This window comes from Budorcas taxicolor, chromosome 2, assembly GCF_023091745.1.
Source record: "Budorcas taxicolor isolate Tak-1 chromosome 2, Takin1.1, whole genome shotgun sequence".
NCBI classification, from domain to species: Eukaryota; Metazoa; Chordata; class Mammalia; order Artiodactyla; family Bovidae; genus Budorcas; species Budorcas taxicolor.
In genome coordinates this window covers 52,090,962-52,114,909 of record NC_068911.1, presented here as the reverse complement: position 1 = coordinate 52,114,909, position 23,948 = coordinate 52,090,962, and the positions used below count along the sequence as shown (strand labels likewise).

The following is a 23,948-nucleotide window of genomic DNA, read 5'->3' as shown; positions in this document are numbered from 1 at the left end:
AAGATCCAACCAGTTCATTCTAAAGGAGATCAGCCCTTGGATTTCTTTGGAAGGACTGATGCTAAAGCTGAAACTCCAGTACTTTGGCCACCTCGTGCGAAGAGTTGACTCATTGGAAAAGACTCTGATACTGGGAGGGATTGGGAACGGGAGGAGAAGGGGACGACAGATGATGAGATGGCTGGATGGCATCACCAACTCGATGGACATGAGTTTGAGTGAACTCCAGGAGATGGTGATGGACAGGGAGGCCTGGCATGCTGTGATTCATGGGGTCCAAAGAGTCGGACACAACTGAGCAACTGAACTGAACTGAACTGATGACCCAAACAAAAAAATCCTAGTGGACCAAATGTAGATTACTGACGACCAAAGGAAATTGGCCTTCCCAGGTGATGCTAGTGGTAAAGGACCCATCTGCAAATGCAGGAGGCATAGCAGACATGGGTTCAATCCCTCTGTCAGGAAGATCCCCTGGAAGAAGGCATGGCTGCCCACTCCAGTATTCTTGCCTAGAGAGTCCCATGGACAGAGGATCCTGACATACTATGGTCTAGGGTTGCAAAGAGTCAGACACAACTGAAGCAACTCAGCACACAGGCACATGCAAAAGGAAACTAGTAAGAATTAGTTAGTGTTAGAATTTTTAAACTTTGGACACTAAAATTATTGATAGATAGCCCTGCTTTACCATTGAGAGTAAAAACAGCTCTTAATTAGGGTACTGACATAGTCTGTTATTTTCATATGATATACATTCTTCGTTTATATAAGTATACTTTCTCAGAGGAAGTAGAATGTAAGTATTAACACTATGATAAAACACTAGAGCACTTTTAAGTTAGGTTTTTCTGGGCTTCAGTTTGCTTTGAGGATCCTGGTAATATATTTTCATCAATAAAACTCATAATATAGAGCACTCCCATTTATAAGCCAAATGATCCCAGGGATAACTTCTAGTTAATATCTTTTTATGTTCTACTCAATTCAGATGTCCTTGTCAAGTTACAGTTTAAGTTAAAACAGTTGTTGGAGTATAAATTAGATAAAAATATTAATTGACAGTTTATTATATACCAAGATATCAGTTATACAGAATATTTAGAAAGACAAAAGTTTTGTCCACCAGGAGCTTACAGTTGTTACCTATAATTAAGTAAAGTTGCCATCAACTACAGAATTTTACAGCGAATTATATAGACCATAAAATAGATCTTAAAGTTATACATATACATGCATGCTGCTGCTAAGTCGCTTCAGTCGTGTCTGACTCTATGTGACCCCGTAGAAGGCAGCCCACCAGGCTCCCCCATCCCTGGGATTCTCCAGGCAAGAACACTGGAATGGGTTGCCATTTCCTTCTCCAACATACATGCATACATGTACACATATCTATAGATAGATAGGTGTCTATGAAGATCAATAGGGAGAGCAGTCATTGTGTAACTGTTCAGTTCAGTTCAGTCACTCAATCATGTCCGACTCTTCGCGACCCCATGAATCACAGCACGCCAGGCCTCCCTGTCCATCACCATCTCCCGGAGTTCACTCAGACTCACGTCCATCGAGTCCATGATGCCATCCAGCCATCTCATCCTGGGTCGTCCCCTTGTCCTCCTGCCCTCAATCTCTCCCAGCATCAGAGTCTTTTCCAATGAGTCAACTCTTTGCATGAGGTGGCCAAAGTACTGGAGCTTCAGCTTTAGCATCATTCCTTCCAAAGAAATACCAGGGTTGGTCTCCTTCAGAATGGACTGGTTGGATCTCCTTGCAGTCCAAGGGACCCTCAAGAGTATTCTCCAACATCACAGTTCAAAAGCATCAATTCTTCGGCGCTCAGCCTACTTCACAGTCCAACTCTCACATCCATACATGACCACAGGAAAAACCATAGCTTTGACTAGACGGACCTTAGTCGGCAAAGTAATGTCTCTGCTTTTGAATATACTATCTAGGTTGGTCATAACTTTTCTTCCAAGGAGTAAGCGTCTTTTAATTTCATGGCTACAGTCACCATCTGCAGTGATTTTGGAGCCCCCAAAAATAAAGTCTGACAGTGTTTCCACTGTTTCCCCATCTATTTCCTATGAAGTGATGGGACCAGATGCCATGATCTTCATTTTCTGAATGTTGAGCTTTAAGCCAACTTTTTCACTCTCCACTTTGACTTTCATCAAGAGGCTTTTTAGTTGCTCTTCACTTTCTGCCATAAGGGTGGTGTCATCTGCATATCTGAGGTTATTGATATTTCTCCAGGCCATCTTGATTCCAGCTTGTGTTTCTTCCAGCCCAGCGTTTCTCATGATGTACTCTGCATAAAAGTTAAATAAGCAGGGTGACAATATACAGCCTTGACGTACTCCTTCTCCTATTTGGAACCAGTCTGTTGTTCCATGTCCAGTTCTAACTGTTGCTTCCTGACCTGCACACAGATTTCTCAAGAAGCAGGTTAGGTGATCTTGTATTCCCATCTCTTTCATAATTTTCCACAGTTTGTTGTGATCTACACAGTCAAAGGCTTTGGCATAGTCAATAAAGCAGAAATAGATGTTTTTCTGGAACTCTCTTGCTTTTTCCATGATCCAGTGGATGTTGGGAATTTGATCCAGTGGATGTTGGAATTTGGTTCCTCTGCCTTTTCTAAAACCAGCTTGAACATCAGGGAGTATGCATATTAATATGCTTCTCAGGTGGATCAGGGGTAAAGAATCCACCTGCCAATGCTGAAGACACAAGTTCAGTCCCTGAGTCAGGAAGAGCCCCTGGAGGAGGAGATGGCAATCCACTCCAGTATTCTTGCCTGGAAAATCCCATGGACAGAGGAGCCTGGGGGGCTACAGTCCATGAGGTCACAAGAGTCAGAGGCGACTTAGACACTGAGCATGCATGCATGTGCATATTAATACTGATAAGTTATATAATTCAGACCATCATAGACTTGTTTCCACACTGAATGCTTTCCTCAACTTAAATTTCTCACTTTACACTGACTTGTTTCCCCCTCTGCTTCCTGAAATGTGTGAAGTGACTTCTACTTTAAAGATGCTTTCAAGCTTGTTGTTTCTCCAAACTATAATTTTAGTTACCATCTTTCACCATGAAGTTTGTCAAAAGCCAGATTTGTGTTGGCTACCACCAAGTCCTATTAGTGTTGAAAAATATCTGCAGTGTGATTTGTAGCCTAGAAGCCTGGCTCCAGGACAAATCCTCGAGACCCTACAAAGTTACAAAGTGTTTCTGTGGCAAGTCTCATGGGGGAAAGCTGCCGGCACCACTGCAGATTTAGTGCATTGCGTGCAGAGGAGCTGCAGTCCAAGACTTGACCCCTGCCCCACCCAGGCAGCCACACTGTTACTTACACATAGCTGCATTTCAGCCCAGGTGCCTCCATTTACAGGCCCTTGGCCTAGGCCTCTCTTAATGATCTCATCCAGACCATTTGTGGGGGGTACTTGAAAACACATTTTGACACTTCAGTTCAGTCTCTCAGTTGTGTCCAACTCACTATGACCCCATGATCTGCACCACGCCAGGCTTCTCTATCGATCACCAACTCCCAGAGCTTGCTCAAACTCATGTCCATCGAGTCAGTGATGCCATCCAACCATTGCATGCTCTGTCGTCTCCTTCTTCTCCTGCCTTCAATCTTTCCCAGCATCAAGGTCTTTTCAAATGAGTCAGTTCTTTGCATCAGGTGGCCAGAGTATTGGAGCTTCAGCTTCAGCATCAGTCCTTCCAATGAATATTCAAGATTTATTTCCTTTAGGACTGGCTGGTTTGATCTCCTAGCAGTCCAAGATACTCTCAAGAGTCTTCAACACCACGGTTCAAAATCATCAATTCTTCATTACTCAGCTTTCTTTATGGTCTGACTCTCACATCCACACATGGCTACTGGAGAAACAATAGCTTTGACTATACAGACCTTTGTCCACAAAGTAATGTCTCTGTTTTTTAATATGCTGTCTAGGTTGGCCATAGATTTTCTTCCAAGGAGCAAACGTCTTTGAATTTCATGGCTACAGTCACCATCTGCATTGATTTTGGAGCCCAAGAAAATAAAGTCTGTCACTGTTTCCACTGTTTCCTCATCTATTTGCATGAAGTGATGGGACTGGATGCCATGATCTTAGTTTTCTGAATGTTGAGTTTTAAGCCAGCTTTTTAAACTCTCCTCTTTCACTTTCATCAAGAGGCTCTTTAGTTCCTCTTCACTTTCTGCCGTAAGTGTTGTGTCATCTGCATATCTAAGGTTATGGATATTTCCCCCTGGCAGTCTTGATTCCAGCTTGTGCTTCATTCAGCCTGGCATTTCACATTATGTACTCTGCCTGAAGTTAAATAAGTAGGGTGACAATATACAGCTTTGATCTACTCCTTTCCCAATTTGGAACCAGTCCATTTTTCCATGTCCAGTTCTAACTGTTGCTTCTTGACATGCATACAGGTTTCTCAGGAGGTAGATATGGTGGTCTGGTATTCTCATCGCTTTAAGAATTTCCACAGTTTGTTCTGATCCACACAGTCAGAGGCTTTAGCATAGTCAGTGAAGCAGAAGTAGATGTTTTTCTGGAATTCTCTTGCTTTTTCTATGATCCAACGGATGTTGGTAATTTGATCTCTAGTTTGCCTTTTCTAAATCCAGCCTGAACATCTGGAAGTTCTCAGTCCATGTACTATTGAAGTCTAGCTTGGAGAATTCCGAGCATTACTTTGCTAGCATGTGAGATGAGTGCAATTGTGCGCTAGTTTGAACATTCGTTAGCATTGCCTTTCTTTGGGATTGGAATGAAAACTGACCTTTTCCAGTCCTGTGACCACTGTTGAGTTTTCCAAATTGTTTCACATATTGAGTGCAGCACTCTAAGTGCATCATCTTTTAGTATTTGAAATTGCTCAGGTAGAATTTCATCATCTGCACTAGCTTTGTTCGCAGTGATGCTTCCTAAGGTCCACTTCACTTTGCACTCCAGGGTGTCTGGCTCTAGATGAGTTATCACACCATCATGGTTATTGGGTTCATTAAGATCTTTTTTATACAGTTCTTCTATGTATTCTTGCCACCTCTTCTTAATATCTTCTGCTTCTGTTAGGTCCATACCATTTCTGTCCTTTATTGTGTCCATCTTTGCATGAAATGATCCCTTGGTATTGCTCCACTAGAGAAATACTAGTGGTATTTCTCCAGTAAAGCTCAATTTTAAGTATCTTCCACTCTTAGTTCTTTTCCTTGATCTTCCCTCTGTGCCCCTAGTCTCTCCCCCAAAACCAAACCAAACCAGTAGTAACCTTTTGTTCAGGGCTCCCTGGCAAGAGAGAGAGAATGCCCTGCTTCTGTAATGATGATTGTGACCTTTGCCCAATGCCATTCATTGAGGAATGAGACCTTAATGAAGCCAGCACTTTCTTTTTGGCCTCTTGCTTACAGTATTACAGTAAGTGAATAAAGGCTCAATTATTATGTACTTTCATTTGTGTGGTTGTTTTAACTGACCATTCTGACATCTGGCTGCTCAACTCTGTCCAGCTCTGTATTTGACAGTAGCTTTCCATGATGTAACGAAAGTAACTTCCAAAAGTCATCCAAAGACTGACCCCATACAGTATACTATAATAGTTGTTTATTATGTATCTCTCTGATTTATTTGAAGTCACTCAACAATGCCTCTGTTCTTCCCCCAAAAATTTTACCACTTGGAACTCACTACCTATAGAAAGGGCATGATGATTGGAGTCAGATTGTTTTGAATTTTGGCTTTGCTTCTTACCTTACATAGGAGTAAATCACAAAGAATCCATGGGCCTTGATTCCCCTATCTTTAGTATGATAATGGTATAATACTACTAATGCTAAGACTTTAAAAGAATGATTGGCGAATTAAATCTAAAATGTATGTTGTACCCCTTTTTGAAAATTCTACAGACTTAACTTTTTACTAGACTTTACTCCCATTGACATTTTTTCTTGTTGCTATTTTTTCCCTTCTTCCGTCTCATCACAAAGAAGCTCTCTCAGACATAAATCTTCAGGCATTTGTCATTTCCCTCTCTACCTTCTTTCTCTTAAGTTATATTGAATGCAATATTTTATTTAAATATATAAAAATGTAATATTTCAATAAAAAAGCATCAAATTAAAGAACACAGAATCTGAAGGTCCTGCCATAGGAAAAAATCTACTCAAGCTAGTTGTTTTAATCTTAGAAAAGCTGTTTTGAAATTACTTATCATTTTCACAATATTCTTTAATGAATAAATTTTCATGTATTCTTTTTCCTCCATGTCTTCTGTCTTCTCCTTAGTATATTTCTCTGTCATTCCTTTACAGCTGCTGCACAAAATGTCTGATCATGAGCCACACGGGTTTCAGAGATGCTCGCCCTCTTTCTGGCATAGTACTGATGATTCATCTCCCTGTCTAAATATTTCTTCCATTATTGTCACTCCTGTCAACTCTCCTGATTCCAGACTATCATTGGGACTGTTAATACCACCACCTTCTAAACGGGGCCTTCCCAAGCCACACAGTGACAACAGCATCCCAAGACCTCATGTAATTTGCTAAATAGAAAATTATTTTTATTATCCCATATATTATTTTGAATTCTGCCAATATATGCCATTTGTATAGTATTGAAAAATATCAAGTATGTCTTGAATTGATGATGTGATCTGGGGCCTTTATGTGCCATTTTTGCATACTTGGGTCATCTGACATCAGAGAGTTTCTAGTAGAGAAATTGAAAGTGAAAGTTACTCAGTCCTGTCCGACTCTTTGCAACCCCATGGACTATACAGTCCATCAAATTCTCCAGGCTAGAATATTGGAGTGGGTAGCCTGGTGGGCTGCCGTCTATGGGGTTGCACAGAGTTGGACACAACTGAAGTGACTTAGCAGCAGCAGCCTTTCCCTTCTCCAGGGGATCTTCCCAACCTAGGGGATGGAACCCAGGTCTTCTGCATTGCAGGCAGATTCTTTACCAGCTGAGCTACAAGGAAAGCCCTTCTAGTAGAGAGTGGTGGTCCAAATCCACAAAAAGATGAAGTAGGACAAGTACGTTCAAGGATTCATCAGAAAAAAATCTAAAAAACAGTGGATATATGTATATGTATAAATGATTCAGTTTGCTGTACACCTGAAGTTAGCACAATATTGTAGATCATCTATACACCAATACAGATTTTAAAAGGAATAAAAAAAGATTCATTGAATATGGTAATTGGGAAGTTAGGCCATTGGTGATACTGGCAAAGCTGTTTAAGTACAGTCCAACAAAACGAGCAGTCTAGAGGCTTCTCTGCTAGTCCAGTGGTTAAGACTCCATGTTCAAGGGGCTTGGGTTCCATCCTTGTTTGGGGAACTAAGGTCCACATGCCATGGAGTGGGATCAAAGAAAAAAAAAAAAAAAGAACAGTCTAGAATGATCTTAATTGAGGACTGGATGAAGTAAACAGGCAAGAAATGTAATACCTCCTTCAAAGAGTTCAGCTTCAGTAGGGAAGAGAAAGAGAAATGAGAGTCTAGAGGAGTAAAGAAGCACTGAGTAAAGAGCTTTTTGGTTGGTTTGTTTTAACAAAGTCAAGATTTGAGTATCTTTAAATCCTGAAAAGAGAGAGACGGATGCCAGGGGAAATGGAAGGAGAGGCTGAATAGAACATTCCTGAGTAGGAGGAAGGAGCTGAGGGGTAAAGTTTCCTCCAAGTCTTTGTATAGTGTTTGTGACTGATAAACTATAAAGGGAAAGTAAGTTGCTAAAGAAAGGGAGATGTCAGCTATTTTATTCTCCTGCATGAAAAAATGTAATAATAGTCATGTAAACTGAATAGCAAATCAGTTACTCTTTACACACAATCAGCCTTATTTTTCATTACCTATATCACCTATAAATCAAAAAAATATATTCTGAAAACACTAATTTTAATGTGTACCACTCTAAGCAGTTCTAAGCAATGTTCATGTTCTTATAGAAAAAGTTAATTTCCCTCACTATTTCTTTCCAAAATGAAAATTCTCTTTGGTTTATAGATGATATATTATATATATATTATTATATATATATATATAATTTCTTCCCTGTATGACAATTACATAATATATACTTTTATATGTAAAATTACATATTATGTAAAGTGATGATTGTTCATTCTGACATTACATCCAAGCCCAGATTGGCCCAGATAACTTAATCATTTTGGTGGTATACTTAGTGACTATAATAATTTATTTTACAAGGTACCTATTTATTGTAGAACACTCGATGAAAACTTATTCTAAGAATAAATGTCACTACAATGAATATAATAGTTGGCAGTCACTAGAGTTATAAATACAATTTAAAATAGACTCCTTGAAATTTTTTTAAAATCATTAAGATGCATCACTTAAGTTCAGTTATTTCTGTCTAAATCTTATAATCTTATGCAAAATACATTACTGATATCAAGGTTTTATAGAAATAGTTTGTAACATGTTTTCAATTCTTTGATATAAATGGCAATTATTTCTAGATATATAAAAAATCCAAAATAAAAGATATATCTCTCTAGAATAGTGTTACCATTTTTGCCATCATCTTTGATAACATTTTTATAGAGATTTTCCTGCCAATGAGCATTTGGCATATGTGGTTCATTCGTATGAAATTGCCTACTTAACCATTTTTGATCTACAGAGTGGCAAGTTCATATGACTCAACCGCATGTGTTGGGTTTACATGTCTTTTATATGTATGTGAAATATTTTTCATTATAATGTGTCTACATGGACTACTACCCTAACTCATGTTATCTTCATTGCAGGCAGGCAGTGTGACAGCTAAGTCACCCTCTACTGACATCTTTGATATGATTCCATTTTCTCCAGTATCACACCAGTCTTCAATACCTACTCACAATGGCATGCAGCCGCCTCCAGTACCTAGTCGATCTAACGAGATTAGTAAGCTTTCTAAACAAACCAATATTCTTTGCTACATTTGTGTACATTTTAAATGTTTAATTAACTCTTTATGTGAAATCATATATCTTAACAAGTTCACTAGAAATTTTAATAACCAATTTTTGTTTATATATATGTACCAAGTTCAGTGAATTATATATTTTACTTTATAATTCAGAGTATACTACTAAAGACATCACTATTTGCATTTAAAACTATTTCATGGAAAATGGTATTTTGGTATAAGGTTAGTTACATCATAATACAAGGTACTTAATTATGTTTTTATTGTGTTTGGGGTTATATTTTTAATATGTTCTAAACGATTACAAACAACCCTGGTGGTATTTAATTATCTTTGACATATATATAGAGATCAGTTTTAATTTTTATCATAGGGTATGTGGGTAGTCTTAAGAAACACATGAATCTATGAATTTCATGTATATATGAATCTATAAATTTCATGATTTCTTTATAACTAACTCTATGTAAGTGTTCTCTATTTGATATTTAAAAAGCTATAATAAATACATTGCTTTCTGATTTACTTTCCATATATCTTTCTGTATGTAAGTCTTTTTCTGTTGAATTAGAAAGCATCTAGCAAATGCTAATCATCAGTGTCTTGACTATATTTTGATCTGTGCCCTCTCACAGGAAATAAAAGAATGGTTTCCAGTGGTCCTAATCAGTCAACAAATCCAAAGGGTCACTGAAGAAAAGAGTTTCACATATTATGCTTTACTGCTTCCTCTCTCGTTCACATTTAAGACATTTGCAATGTACCTCTGAAGTTTTAACTTAAAGCTGTGAAGTATTTCAGAGCCTATAGTTTATTTCCCCTGTGGAACTTAACAAAGTGCATTGCACATTTTAGACATTCAGTAAATTTCTGACTGCTAATTTATAAATGCAAAGTAATAATATTAGGTCAATGTACAAAAATATTTCAATATGTAAGTTGAAATATAGCATATTTAAATTCCTCTGAATATATTTTGTGTTGATGCAAAATATTTTTTCAAGGAAATAATCCATAATATATATGTCATGATAGAACATCTTGCCAAAATGGGGTATTTCTTGTCCTCATGAGTGTCCCACATCTCTTTGTGAAAACGTTGAGAGGGATGAAACTGTTAGTTGCTCAGTCATGTCCACCTCTTTGCGACCCCATGGACTGTAGCCTGCCATGCTCCTCTGTCCATGGATTTCTCCAGGCAAGAACACTGGAGTGTGTAGCCAGTCCCTGCTCCAGGGGATCTTCCCGACATGTGGACTAAACCCCGGTCTCCTGCATCGCAGGCAGATCTCTTCTTTTACCACTGTGTTTTACCTCCTCTGATTTTGTCACTGTTTTACTCATTCATTTATTTAATTCAACATGTATTTGTTTATCATACACAGTAGATTTTGAAATATAAGTTAGCTGTGTATCTACAATGGACAACTTAAAACCAAATAGAATATAAATTGAGAAGCGTGGATAGATTTTAAGACATTTAGAAGGAATGGTAATTGAAGTTATCCATCAGGATGATGAGTGAGAGTTCAAAATCAATTACAATTAAGGATTTTAGACCAAATGTTGTTAATGAGAAAATTTGAGGTAGAGAGGGAGAAAGTGAAGGAGTTCTCTTTTAGACATTTGTGAGTTTGAAACATCTTTGGAAAATCTAGGTAGAGATAATTAAATTGTTTGAAGGAACTTATTAATGAGAAATTGACATCACATCTTGCTATATTTTTTAATGTCTACCTATGTTGATGTCAGAGTTTAATAAATAAAATATCAATAGATAGACTAAATAGATAATAGATAATAGATAGATATGGAGTTTTGATTACTACCGTATCATCTCTTTCTATCAACTATCTATCATCTTTTTATCTATACTAACAATTTAAGGACAGATTGTTCAACTCAATTTTAATTGTAAAATTGTCTAAAACTCTAATCCAATGGGATTTTAGTATTACAACTTTTTCTTTAAATGAAATCTTAAATGTATTCATTCATTTACTTTTCTTTATGTTCTAAATATATAAAAGCCGAAACCTACAAGACTCTTCTTTAGTTTTTCTCCTTACTGCCTGAGAACTCTAGTAGTTCTCCAGAGCATATTTTTGATCTTTGAATACATATGAGGCTTTAATTTGTTTCATATCATATTTCCTAATTGGTTATAAATTATATGAGGGAAGGCACTTGACTGGAAAGTCCTTTCCTCACTGCTTTAATCCACTGCCTAGCAAAATGTATGGCACATACTGTGTCCAATAAATGTTTAGTTGATAAAGGAAAGAATGACCAAATGAAATATCACCTATTTTTGTCCTTTTGCTCTTGCATTAGATTAAATAATTTTCATGTTATTAATTATATACCACTGCTAAGTCGTCTCAGTCGTGTCCGACCCTGTGTGACCCCATAGACAGTAGCCCACTGGCTCCCCCATCCCTGGGATTCTCCAGGCAAGAACACTGGAGTGGGTTGCCATTTCCTTCTCCAATGCATGAAAGTGAAAAGTGAAAGTGAAGTTGCTCAATCGTGTCCGACCCCCAGCGACCCCATGGACTGCAGCCCACCAGGCTCCTCCATCCATGGGAGCCTCCAGGCCAGAGTACTGGAGAATTATATACTAGATCTTTTTAAATTGAAAATTGGACTTACATGATTTTTTATGGGTTTTAGATCTATCTGAGTTGGCCAAAATATGCCAAAGAGCTCTGTTTATTAATTTGCATGATATTAATATAGTTGATATTTTATTTTTTATTGTATTTATTCATTTATTCAACCATTCATTCAAAAATATTAATTTAGCATTATGTTCACACAGAAATGAATAAACACATGATCCCTACTTTCAAGATGTTCACAGTCTGCTGTTTCCCATTTCAAGTACCTTGTCTCCCTTTGTTTAGTTTCATATACCCTTTACCCAAGCATTTTCAAGACTCACTGAACATTAGAATCATTTGGGGAATTTTCTTAAGAATGGTAATGTATATTTGATATTTACATTAGTAGTTTCTTAACTTGGGGGTTATGGACCCCAAAGAATATGATAAATTTAATGTTAAATCTCTTTCACCTAAAAGCACAACATGCCCACTCATACAAAATTTCATTGTACTTTAGAAATATTAAAAGAATCCCTTAAGCCCATCTGAAATCTCTGATGGTTTTGAGTCCCAACTTTAGAAGACCTGTGTAATGAGAATCTTTGTCTCTCCTGACAGACCTTTCTCTTTACTAATTCATTTCTTTCTACCATGTATAAAGCATTGCTTAATGTGTATCCTGTTAATGTGTATCCAAGATACTCTTCCAAAGAAAAGTTTCTCCAAGCTCTGATTTATTGCCTATAATAAACATCAGACTGAGGAAAATAAATAGCAACAATAATAATAACACCCATCTGTTACACCTAAGGTAAAAGTAAATCCCATTCATTTAGAACTGCCCTGACTTATACCTTTCATCCTGATGAAACTATTGGTAACATTCCTTTCATTCTTAAAAGTGACTTTATTTGGGTATAAATTGTATGTCCTTATTTATGTAGTACTTACCAGCAACAGAAACTTCTAAGCACTTTACTTTTCTTAACTTATTTAATACATGAATCTAAAAAAAGAAAAAAAAAATTTGCAATGAGGTATGTAACAGTCTTTCATAATGGGAGTCATGGAATTGTTGAGAATATGTTAATAGAACTGAAGTAGATAAATATTACTTCTTACAAAGCATTTAATTTAGAAAAGATGGTTTCCTAAAAAGTGATGTGGTTTCCCATTCCCTTCTCCAGTGGACCACATTTTGTAGAAACTCTCTACAATGACCAAAAGAGAAAGGAAAGATATATCCATCTGAATGCAGGGTTCCAAAGAATATCCGGGAGAAATAAGAAAGCCTTCCTCAGTGATCAGTGCAAAGAAATAGAGGAAAATAATAGAATGGGAAAGATTTTATGAAAATTAGAGATACCAAGGGAACATTTCATGCAAAGATGGGCTCAATAAAGGACAGAAATGGTATGGACCTAACAGAAGCAGAAGATATTAAGAAGAAGTGGCAAGAATACACAAAAGAACTGTACAAAAAAGATATTAATGACCCAGCTAACCATGATGGTGTGATCACTCACCTAGAGCCAGACATCCTACAGTGTGAAGTCAACTGGGCCTTAGGAAGCATCACTATCAACGAAGCTAGTGGAGGTGATAGAATTCCAGCCGAGCTATTTCAAATGCTAAAAGATGATGCTGTGCAAGTGCTGCACTCAACATGCAGCAAATTTGGAGAACTTAGAAATGGGCACAGGACTGGAAAAGGCCGGTTTTCATTCCAATGCCAAAAAATGTTCAAACTAGTGCACAAAAGCACTCATCTCACATGCTAGTAAAGTAATGCTTAAAATTCTCCAAGTGAGGCTTAATTAATATGTGAACTGTGAACTTCCAGATGTTCAAGCTGGATTTAGAAATGGCAGAGGAATCAGAGATAAAATTGCCAACATCCACTGGATCATAGAAAAAGTGAGAAAATTCCAGAAATACATCTACTTCTGCTTTACTGACTATGCTAAAGCCTTTGACTATGTGGATCACAACAAACTGGAAAATTCTTAAATAAATGAGAATAACAGACCACCTTACCTTCCTCCTGAGAAATCTGTATGCAGGTCAAGAAGCAATATTTAGAACCAGACATGGAACAATGGACTGGTTCCAAATTGGGAAAGGAGTGTGTCAAGGCTGTATATTGTCACCTTGCTTATTTAAATTTTATTCATGAGAAATGCTGGAATGGATAAAGCACAATTTGAAATCAAGATTGCTAGGAGAAATATCCATAACCTCAGATATGCAGGTGACACCACCCTTATGGCACAAAGTGAAGAGGAACTAAAGAGCTTGTTGGTGAAAGTGAAAGAGGAGAGTTTAAAAAGCTGGGTTAAAACTCAACATTCAAAAGATGAAGATCATGGCATATGGCAAATAGATGGGCAAACAATTGAAATAGTGACAAACTTTATTTTCTTGGGTTCCAAAATCAATGCAAATAGTGACTGTAGCCATGAAATTAAAAGATGCTTGCTCCTTGGAAGAAAAGGTATGAGAAACCTAGACAGCATATTAAAAAGCAGAGACATTATTTTACCAACAAAGGTCCATATAGTCAAGGCTGTGGTTTTTCCAGTAGTCATGTATGGATGTGACAGTTGGACCATAAAGAAAGCTAAGTGCCAAAGAATTGATGCTTTTGAACTGTGGTGTTGGAGAAGACTCTTGAGAGTCCCTTGGACTGCAAGGAGATCAAACCAGTCAATCCTGAAGGAAATCAGTCCTGAATATTTATTGGAAAAACTGATGCTGAAGCTGAAGCTCCAATACTTTGGACACCTGATACAAAGAAGTCATTCTTTAGAAAAAACCCTGATGCTGGGAAGGATTGAAGGCAGGAGGAGAAGGGGACGACAGAGGATGAGATGGTTGGATGGTGTCACTGACTTGATGGACCTGAGTTTGAGTAAGCTCCAGGAGTTGTGATGGACAGGGAAGCCTGGCATACTGCAGTCAATGGGGTCACAAAGAGTCAGACACAACTGGGCAACTGAACTGAAATGTGAAAATCTTGCTACATTATAAATTTTATTGCCTATGGACAGTTTAATTTTTTGTCATTTAAGACTGGCTTTGAGTGTATTCAGAATAAAGAAATTTCTTTAAAAACTTTGTCATATAATAAGCGATAGAATATATAAAAGCTCCCTGTTTATATATTTTGAAGTATGCATTGCAACGTATACTTTAAAATATATGCACAGGGATCTTTTTGGTATTCTATTACTGTTGTATTTTTTTTATTTTTTTGGCCATGTGGCATGTGGGATCTTAGTTACTCTACCAGGAATTGAACCCGTTTCCCCTTCATTGGAAACACGGAGTCTTAACCACTGGACAGCCAGAAAGTCCCCATTACTGCAATTTAAAAAAAAAAAAAAATTTATGTGGGGGATAGGATACATTTTTAAAGAAATTGTCTCATTGTGGTTACCTAGGAAGGTGATATGATTTCATGCTACACAAGATATTATTCCTTAATTTTTTTTTTTCTGACTAAAGGGTGAGATTAAAGTGCATGAACTATGAGTTAAGCTACTTACTAATCTACCAGGTCCTACATAGTGTGTCACTGTTGTGTTTCAGGGTCATCAATAAATGGAATAGGGAAGTTTCAGTGAATAATACATTAATTTCAGTACATTTAAATTGCTTTAAAATGAATAAAAATGTAAAATAAAATAAATTTCTTCGGTAAAATGTAGATATTGAAATATACTAATTATCAAACATTTGGTGATTTTGCTATTTCTCACTTAAAGGCTTAAAAACCTCTCTGAATATTAGTCCTTTGCCACCAAATGGTTTTAAAATCATCATAAAAATGGATTTTTGCTTCCTTTTGGTCTTTACTGTGGATAGAGGCTCATTTGGTTATGCAGCTTCCCTGGTGGATCAGCTGGTAAAGAATATGCCTGCAATGGGGGAGACCTGGGTTTGATCCCTGTGCTGGGAAGATCCCATGGAAGAGGGTGATGCAACCCACTTCAATATTCTTGCCTGGAGAACTCCATAAACAGAGCAGCCTGGCAGGCCGCAGTCCATGGGGTCACCAACAGTTGGACATGACTGAACTTAACTTACTTCAACTCATTCCTTATCATTTCATTTACTATATCATTTTCTTCTTTTTAGAACGGGACCTGTTTGGAGCGGAACCTTTTGACCCATTTAACTGTGGAGCAGGGGATTTCCCGCCAGACATTCAATCAAAATTAGATGAGATGCAGGTGATTATTTTAACAGATTGGCCCATAATCTTTTTTTCTTTTTTCTTTGGTTCCTAGATAATGTTATATACTATAGTTGTTACCTTTCCCTTGAACTATTGTCAACTTACTTAAAATAATTGCTTTAAAATAACAATATACATTTAGCTCTAAAAATACTCAGAGGCTAAAGATAAGGTTTTGTTGTGTTTTGTTCTTAATGGTGCAATTTACAGTATCAATAAGGTGGTGCATATTTTTGATACAAAATTGCATGAATTCTTCATGGGTTCATTATTCAAAATCCAAAAATTAAAAGGTCATTGCATTAGATTTATAAGATTTGATCTCAATCTTTTAAAACAATTATGAATTTCAAAATTGTGAATGGGTGAATGAAGGAAAAGCTTTGTAAGAGTGAAATCAGTCTTTTAAAGGAATCATTGTAAAAGAGGTCAACTCTATGGGTATGGATGGAAACTAAACTTTTGGCCACACTGTATTGTATACAGAAGTTGAAATATAATGTTGCACACACAAAATTTATATAATGTTATAAACCATGTACCACAATTAATTAAAAAAGATTAAAGCTGATAGCTAAAACCAAGAATTCCAAAGAAGGGGGGTCTGGAGATGTAGAAAAAGAATGAAGTATTGTGGGCTCTTCTGGGCTCTTACTGAAGCAGCGGACATCAAATGACCACTTGTTGAGGAATGTAGTCCAGTTGCATTTTCATTTCTTTCTTTCCCTTTTATTTTTCAATTCTGAATTGTTCTGAAAGTTTGAAGATATTTTATGTAGTGGGCCATGATTAATAATTAGCTTTATAAGCACTATACTAAGCTCTTCTCTTTATATTTCCTTTTATATCTTGATGAAGTTTTATATCCTATTTTTCACCAAAAAGACAATATATATGTGGTCAATTGCAGTCAGAGATCAGCTCATTATATCAATCAGCTTATATGAAGCTGACTGAAAAGATGTAATAAAGAGAAGATGTGATAAATTTACTTCTTCGGCCTGGACAATATACTCCCTGTTCTATGCTTTATTTCCTGGAAAAAAAATTAAGGGGGGGGGGGATTATGATCTAACACTGATAAAAACTCTACTTCTTAGAAATATCATAAATATCCTTTCACTGATTTTGGGCTAAGGTATGAAACGGTTTTTTAAGTATTATGTGATTTTCCTTATTATTCCAGATGTAATTATTCCAGGTGTAATAATACCTCTCTATCTTAAAAGTTGGATTGTTTAACATATCTTGAGATTTTTTAAGAATATGTTAAAATAAAAATTTCTCAAGTTGAATGATTTATAATTCCTTTTTGCATAAAAAATTATTTTAAATCCTTACTACTGACTTAAACTTTTATTATAACATTTCATAAATACTTACAAAAAGTTGAAAAGCATTTTATCCTTATAGATCTTATATAACTGTTAATTCAAAATGTATCAATTAAAAGCAAAATTATAGCACCTAATAAAATTCTAATTACAAACTTTAATATAAGAGCATGGATTATTTTACTCGGCTGAAGCTAAAACCACCAACATCAAACTTCTGTTGATATCAACATGTATCTTATTTGATGACACAGTTTTTGCACATCTTTTCTATAGTTCAAATACTAAGAGACTTCTTGCAAATAGTGCGTGATTATTTAGTGATTGTACTTTATTTCTTTCATATGAAAATAATTTGTTTACCTTTTCATTAATTTTATCAATTCTGTTTATTCTGCCTCGGCGCCGATGTTTTTGTAGGAACAGACAAAACCATGGACACTGATATGGTAGTATTTGCTCTCAAAGGTTATAAAAACCACAAAGAATTACTACTAATGTTTTTTTAGATTTTCACGCAACAAACATTTTCTATAGAGTTTTGAAGATCAGCCTATATCTCCAGATTTTTGTAGAAACCTAGTTTGAGAAACACTGAATTGAAATGATTTAACATGTGTTAGATAAATAATGTTACACTGTGGTATTTTTGCTTTTGTTTTTGTTATTTCTTAATGTCTTTTTCATTCTTTTCTGCTTTCATGCTTGGTAGCGCCAGAGATGGTTGGTATATAATTTTCATATTTTAAACAAGTTATGGCTTCTTGAAGTTAAACCTTAATATTTGCATGCTTTATTTAATAAATATTCAAATAGCAGTTTACATGGATATGTCTGATTATTAGTTGTGTTTAAAGAGGTTTATACTCACATTTTGAAGTTTTTTTTCAATGAATAAGTCACTATTGCATTGTCCATCTCATTGTTTGTCTGTTTCTTTTAATCCATGATTTATTTGCAAGTTTAACTAAAGTGAAATCATATTTTATCTAAAATCTATGACAGCCTTCATTATTTATCTTGTTAACCTGATTAATTGAATGCACACATTTAGTTACTATTTTTATCTTTGCATAAAACGTAAAAACTTAATACAGTATAGGTGCTAATGGTAAGCAATCCTCCTGCAATGCCAGGAGACATACTGGGCTTCAGGCTCGATCCCTGGGTCAGGAAGGTTCCCCAGAGAAGGGCCTGACAACCACTTGGAGAATCCCATGGACAGAGGAGCCTAGCAGTTCACAGTCCATAGCGTCACAAAGAGTCAGCACAACTGAAGAGACTTAGCATGCATGCATATAAACTATATTGAGTTAAGCTTACTGAAATTTTGGATTTTACTGTTTTATTTACAGAGGAAATTGAAAAAACATCTCATGAGTGCAAGCATTTAAGCAGAACTATTAAGCCATATTTTTTATAAATTGTTAGAAAATTAGATATTTATTTGAAATCAATTATGTGGCTATCTGATTTGACATAATTTACATTTCTCATTACATGTCACTGGCAGGCAAATTAGTGTAATAGTATTGATATTCCAGAAGTGTACCTTATTCATTATAATAATTTAACATGTTAAAAAAGAACCATGGTAAGTCAATGAAAGATGAGTGAATTTTGCATTAAATGATGTTAATTCAACTGATTAATAATTTGGAAGATCAGTGTATAGCTGAAATATACAACAAATATTCAGATAAATTTTGGAAACCTTGGGTAGTTTAAAATATTTGAAATACAATTACATACTTATCAGACTTTTGAATTACAAAGAAATTTTTATAAGGAAAATATGTACATGCAGTCTCCTATAGAAAAATTTCTATACTTCTTTTAATTCTGTTTTAAAAAGTATAACCATATTGTGTATATATAGTTAAAATAAGTAGACAAATGAAAAGGAAACTAAATAATCAACAGATAAAAAGGCAGTTGCTCAAAAAGGACCACAAATGGCTACATACTTGTAGACATGTTAAATCTAATCAAAGAAAACATACAAATTAACAGCCATAAATGCTACTTTTATTCATCAAATTAGGCATTTTATTTTTTACTAATATGAGTGCAAATGAAAGTGTGATGAAACAAGCATTCTAAATCATTGCTGGGTCAAGATCAGTGCATAGCATCCCTCAGGCAGTAATTTGTTGCTAATACGTGTATTTCTATGTGGTATCAAAAACTTTAAGGCAATCTATCCTGAAGAGAAAATAACTATGAATATGGAAACTCTCTATGTATAGAAACATCCAGTCAACCTTATTTAAAATTATAAATTAAGGAAACAAATCATATTAAAATTAATAAAACATCATAAAATCATCAAATTAGTTTTACATGGACTCAAAGAAATTTGTTCTGCTAAGATTAAAAAATAGAATACACAAATTTATATATAATGTATGTAATACATCAAATAAATGTTATATATAATATATAGTATATTATATTATTAAATTATTTTTTAAATTTATAGTTAGAGGAAAGGGAGATTCAAAGGACATACTTCAACATGTTAATTGTTACATATGAGTGGTTTTTATCTTCCTTGATATACTTTTCTATTTCAAAGTAAAAAAATACAATTGGGGAAAACATTTTATATAACAAATATTATTAATAATATATTAATAATAAAATCATTATTTTGTGTGATGTTAATTATAGTCCCCATTCCATCCCTACATAAGTTAAATAAGCCTTATTTTCATTCAGAGGTTTAAAATTCAAGAGTATATGAAACTTTAGAAGGACTGAGCATTTGTTAAATCATGACTTTCTAAATGAAACCTAGAGAGGAAGAGTCAGAAAATGTGTGGGAAATTTTATTTTAGGAGGAAAGAAAACCAAGAAGCCATGTGACAATGTGTCTGTCAAAAGAGATAATTAAGTTAATCTAAAAGGAATCCAAAAGGATCCTTATAATAACTTGGAGGAAAAAATAAATTAAAAGCAAAAAAAAAAAAAAAACCCTTAATAGACCAAATAAATAAATAAACATAATAAAATTTGGAGCACAAATAGTTAAAAAAAAAACTTAGAGACATTCTTGTAATTAATATACAAATATTTTTTGCTGCTGTTGAAATAATGATCAGCTCCTATCTTACTTTGATTACTATTCTGCTTTTCCTATAGTAATAGCACATTGATAAATTATATTTTCAGGGTAATTAAAGAGATAGTGGTTTAATTTCAGAATGAACTGATAACATTTTAAAAACAATGATATCAAATCTTTGCAAAAGTAATACATACCCACAGTACTTGTCTATCTATCTAATAATATTCCAGAAGATGATATAGTACATAGATCCTCATATATCCAAATAAAATATTTTAAAAGAAGTTTATTTACAGTATTTTCAGTTTAAAGTATTGACTTTTCTATTTGGCAGCTGTTTAGACAATATGCATATAGGTGGCAAAATATTTCTGCTTGTGACAAGAATAGGCTTTTAAATAAATGGTAAGTACTCTGACTTTTACTTAACTAAATAGAATTTGTGTTTCAAATAATGAGAAGTAGTTTTGAAAAATCACTGAAGTGATGATATTGCCCTGTAGACTTTTTGCTATAGACATAATGAAGAGCATTCTCAAAACACTAATAGCGAAAAAGGTGTGGCTTGCATTTTGTAATAATACTCTTCCTCTATATGATACTGTTTGCATTGAACTTATAATAAAAGTACATTAGACACCAATTCTATTTGAAGGTAACTCAAATTCCTCACGAAGAAGGCAATGGCAATCCACTCCAGTACTCTAGTCTAGAAAATCCCATGGACGAAGGAGCCTGGTGGGCTGCAGTCCATGGGGTTGCTAAGAGTCGGACACGACTGAGTGACTTCACTTTCACTTTTCACTTTCATGTGTTGGAGAAGGAATTGGCAGCCCACTCCAATGTTCTTGCCTGGAGAATCCCAGGGACGGGGGAGCCTGCTGGGCTCCCGTCTATGGGGTCGCACAGGGTCAGACACAACTGAAGCGACTTAGCAGCAGCAGCAGCAAATTCCTCAAATTCATTTGAGGAAATGCAAATGAATATGTGTTTGGCTGCCATCTAATTAAATGAAAGACAAAGCAGAATGGAGGACAGAGAAGCCTTCTCTTTGAGAGAGATTTTCTTTCTTTTTTTTTTAATTTAAAAAATTTTTACTTTTACTTTATTTTGCTTTACAATACTGTATTGGTTTCTTTTCCTCAGGAACAGACTGCTGTCTACATTTCATTTTATGGGCAAGGATGGGTATGGGAGAGATAGTAAGGCCAGAGATGGTCCATCATTCAATTACTTTGTGCAGAAAAGAAGAGAGCTTTGAGAAGGACAAAATCCTTTGCCACTGAATCTTTACTAAAACTCTTTGAAAAAAAATTTTTTCACAGCAATTGGGTCCTTGCTATTAATAAATTAAAGGCAGTTTAACTTCCAGAAGCATTTAAAACATGCTATGAAAAAGTGTTAGCCTCTCAGTCATGTCCAACTCTTTGCGACCCCATGGACTGTAGACCACGAGACTCCTCTGTCCATTGGATTTCCCAGACAAGAATACTGGAATGGGTTGCTGTTTCCTTCTCCAGGCGATCATCCTCACCCAGGAATCAAACCCTAGTCTCCCACATTGCAGGCAGATTCTTTACCATCTGAGCCACCAGGGAAGATGCTAAAACATCCTGGGGTGAGTGGGATTCAAATAATTTGCAAATGCAAGCAACTGCAAAACTAGTTGTTTGGTAGCTCAATCATGTCTGGCTCTTTTGAGAGTTTGAGACAAGGATTTTGTCTTGCCAGACTCCTCTGTCCATGGTATTTCCCAGGCAAGAATACTGGAGTGAGTTGCCGTTTCCTTCTCCAGGTGTTAACAAGCCCAAGCTTGCTCTGCTTGTCGTACAATAGGTCAATGAATCCAAGAGACAAGGTGTTGAGGCAAGGAAGAGACTTTAATCGGGGAGCTGGCAGACTGAGAACATGGAAGGCTAGTGCCTCAAAATAACCATCTTCCTGGGGTCTGGATGCCAGGTTCTTTTATAGATCAGAGAAAAAGAATCAATGAGGAGTTAACATCAAAAGGCAGAATAAAGAGGGAGATGGAGTGGGAAGTAAAGTGAAAGGGTCTTCAGTCTTGCAAAACATCTCCAGGGGAATGCCCAGCCTTCAGAAGGGGTGTGTTAATCTCTTCTATTCACAGGTGGGCAGGAACAAAGTGTCTCTCCATAAGCTAAACAAAAGCACTTTTGTTTACCATCAAGCAGAGGGGCAGGGTCCTCTAGGCAAGCCATTTAGTATAATTATAATAATGAAAGCAAGTTAAAGAAACAGTTTCCAACATGGAGTCAGAATTGGTTTCTTCCCTGCAACACAGGGAATATTCCCAATACAGAGATTGAAGCAGCATCTCCTGCATTGGCAGGTAGGTTCTTTACCACTGAGTTGCCAGGGAAGCTGTAGAGGAAGCTTTTTCCATGGCAAAGTGGTCTGCAGTCCATTGCCACCATAGGACCCCCTACATAGGATACAGTATTGCAATTCCTAAATGCAATGCGGTTTATTTTACCAGGCTCTGGTCAGTGAAAGGTGAAAACTATTAAAGAAAGAAAGATGAAAACTATTAAGCTGTCATCAACTTGAGATCTAGCTATTGTGCTTATACTTAAATGAACATTGACCTTTAAAAGTTAAGGAATCTTTTTAAGCTACAGTAGAATGACAGAAAGTAGACTTTACTGAAAAAAAACATTTAAATCTTAAAGTTAATTCCACATTGTTCTGTTTTCTTCTGTCTCTTATGGATGCTCAGTTCAGTTCAGTCCCTCAGTCGTGTCCGACTCTTTGTGACCCCATGGACTGCAGCAAGCCAGGCTTCCCTGTCCATCACCAACTCCCGGAGCCTACTCAAACTCATGTCCATAGAGTTGGTGATGCCATCCAACCATCTCATCCTCTGTCATCCCCTTCTTCTCCCACCTTCAATCTTGCCCAGCATCAGGGTCTTTGCCAAGGAGTCAGTTAGCATCAGGTGGTCAACGTATTGGAGCTTCAGCTTCCAATGAATATTCAGGATTGATTTCCTTTAGGATGGACTGGTTGGATCTCCTTGCAGTCCAAGAGACTCTCAAGAGTCTTCTCCAACACCAGAGTTCAAAAGTATCAATTCTTCTGTGCTCAGCTTTTTTTATAATCCAGCTCTCACATCATAGATGACTACTGGAAAAACCATAGCTTTGACTAGACGGACCTTTGTTGGCAAAGTAATGTCTCTGCTTTTTAATATGCTGTCCAGGTTGGTCATATCTTTTTAATATGCTGTCTAGCTAGCTTACGGATGCTAACCTCATATATATTTAAAACATTTAAAATGTTGATGGATATAAAAGCACTTGATACAAATTTGACAAGTCAACATTTGACATATAATTATTTCTTTTTGATCAAAGCATGAAGATTTCAACTTTTTTTCATAGTCTTTTTCATTTACAGATTTTTTTTTCTATGAACATTTCCTATTTTAATGATTTTACTTTGTTTTACAGGAGGGGTTCAAAATGGGACTAACTCTTGAAGGCACAGTATTTTGTCTCGACCCTTTAGACAGCAGGTGCTGATGTAAAGAACAAGAGGTCCTGAATCTGTTAAAATTGTTTGGTATACGTATATATATATATCAGTCATTATTACTTATGTCAGGTATTATAAATGTGCCAATATATTTTTGAGTCTCTTAACTTTTTGAGAATTATTTCAGTAAAATTTCCTGATGTATTCACTGTTGATCTGTAACATTTTGCTTTAAAAATT

General features: G+C 35.8%; 1 protein-coding gene across 1 annotated transcript in view; it reads left to right on the top strand.

Moving 5' to 3' along the window:
* Window positions 1-23,705, top strand: part of GULP1 (GULP PTB domain containing engulfment adaptor 1) — a 113,490-nt gene extending 89,785 nt beyond the window's left edge. Inside the window, exons 9-13 of the mRNA XM_052635615.1 lie at window positions 6,329-6,553; window positions 8,800-8,938; window positions 15,710-15,804; window positions 17,856-17,866; window positions 23,684-23,705. Coding sequence (XP_052491575.1) covers window positions 6,329-6,553; window positions 8,800-8,938; window positions 15,710-15,804; window positions 17,856-17,866; window positions 23,684-23,705 — 492 coding nt within the window. The remainder of the gene's footprint in view (window positions 1-6,328; window positions 6,554-8,799; window positions 8,939-15,709; window positions 15,805-17,855; window positions 17,867-23,683) is intronic.
* Window positions 23,706-23,948: the final 243 nt, after the last annotated feature.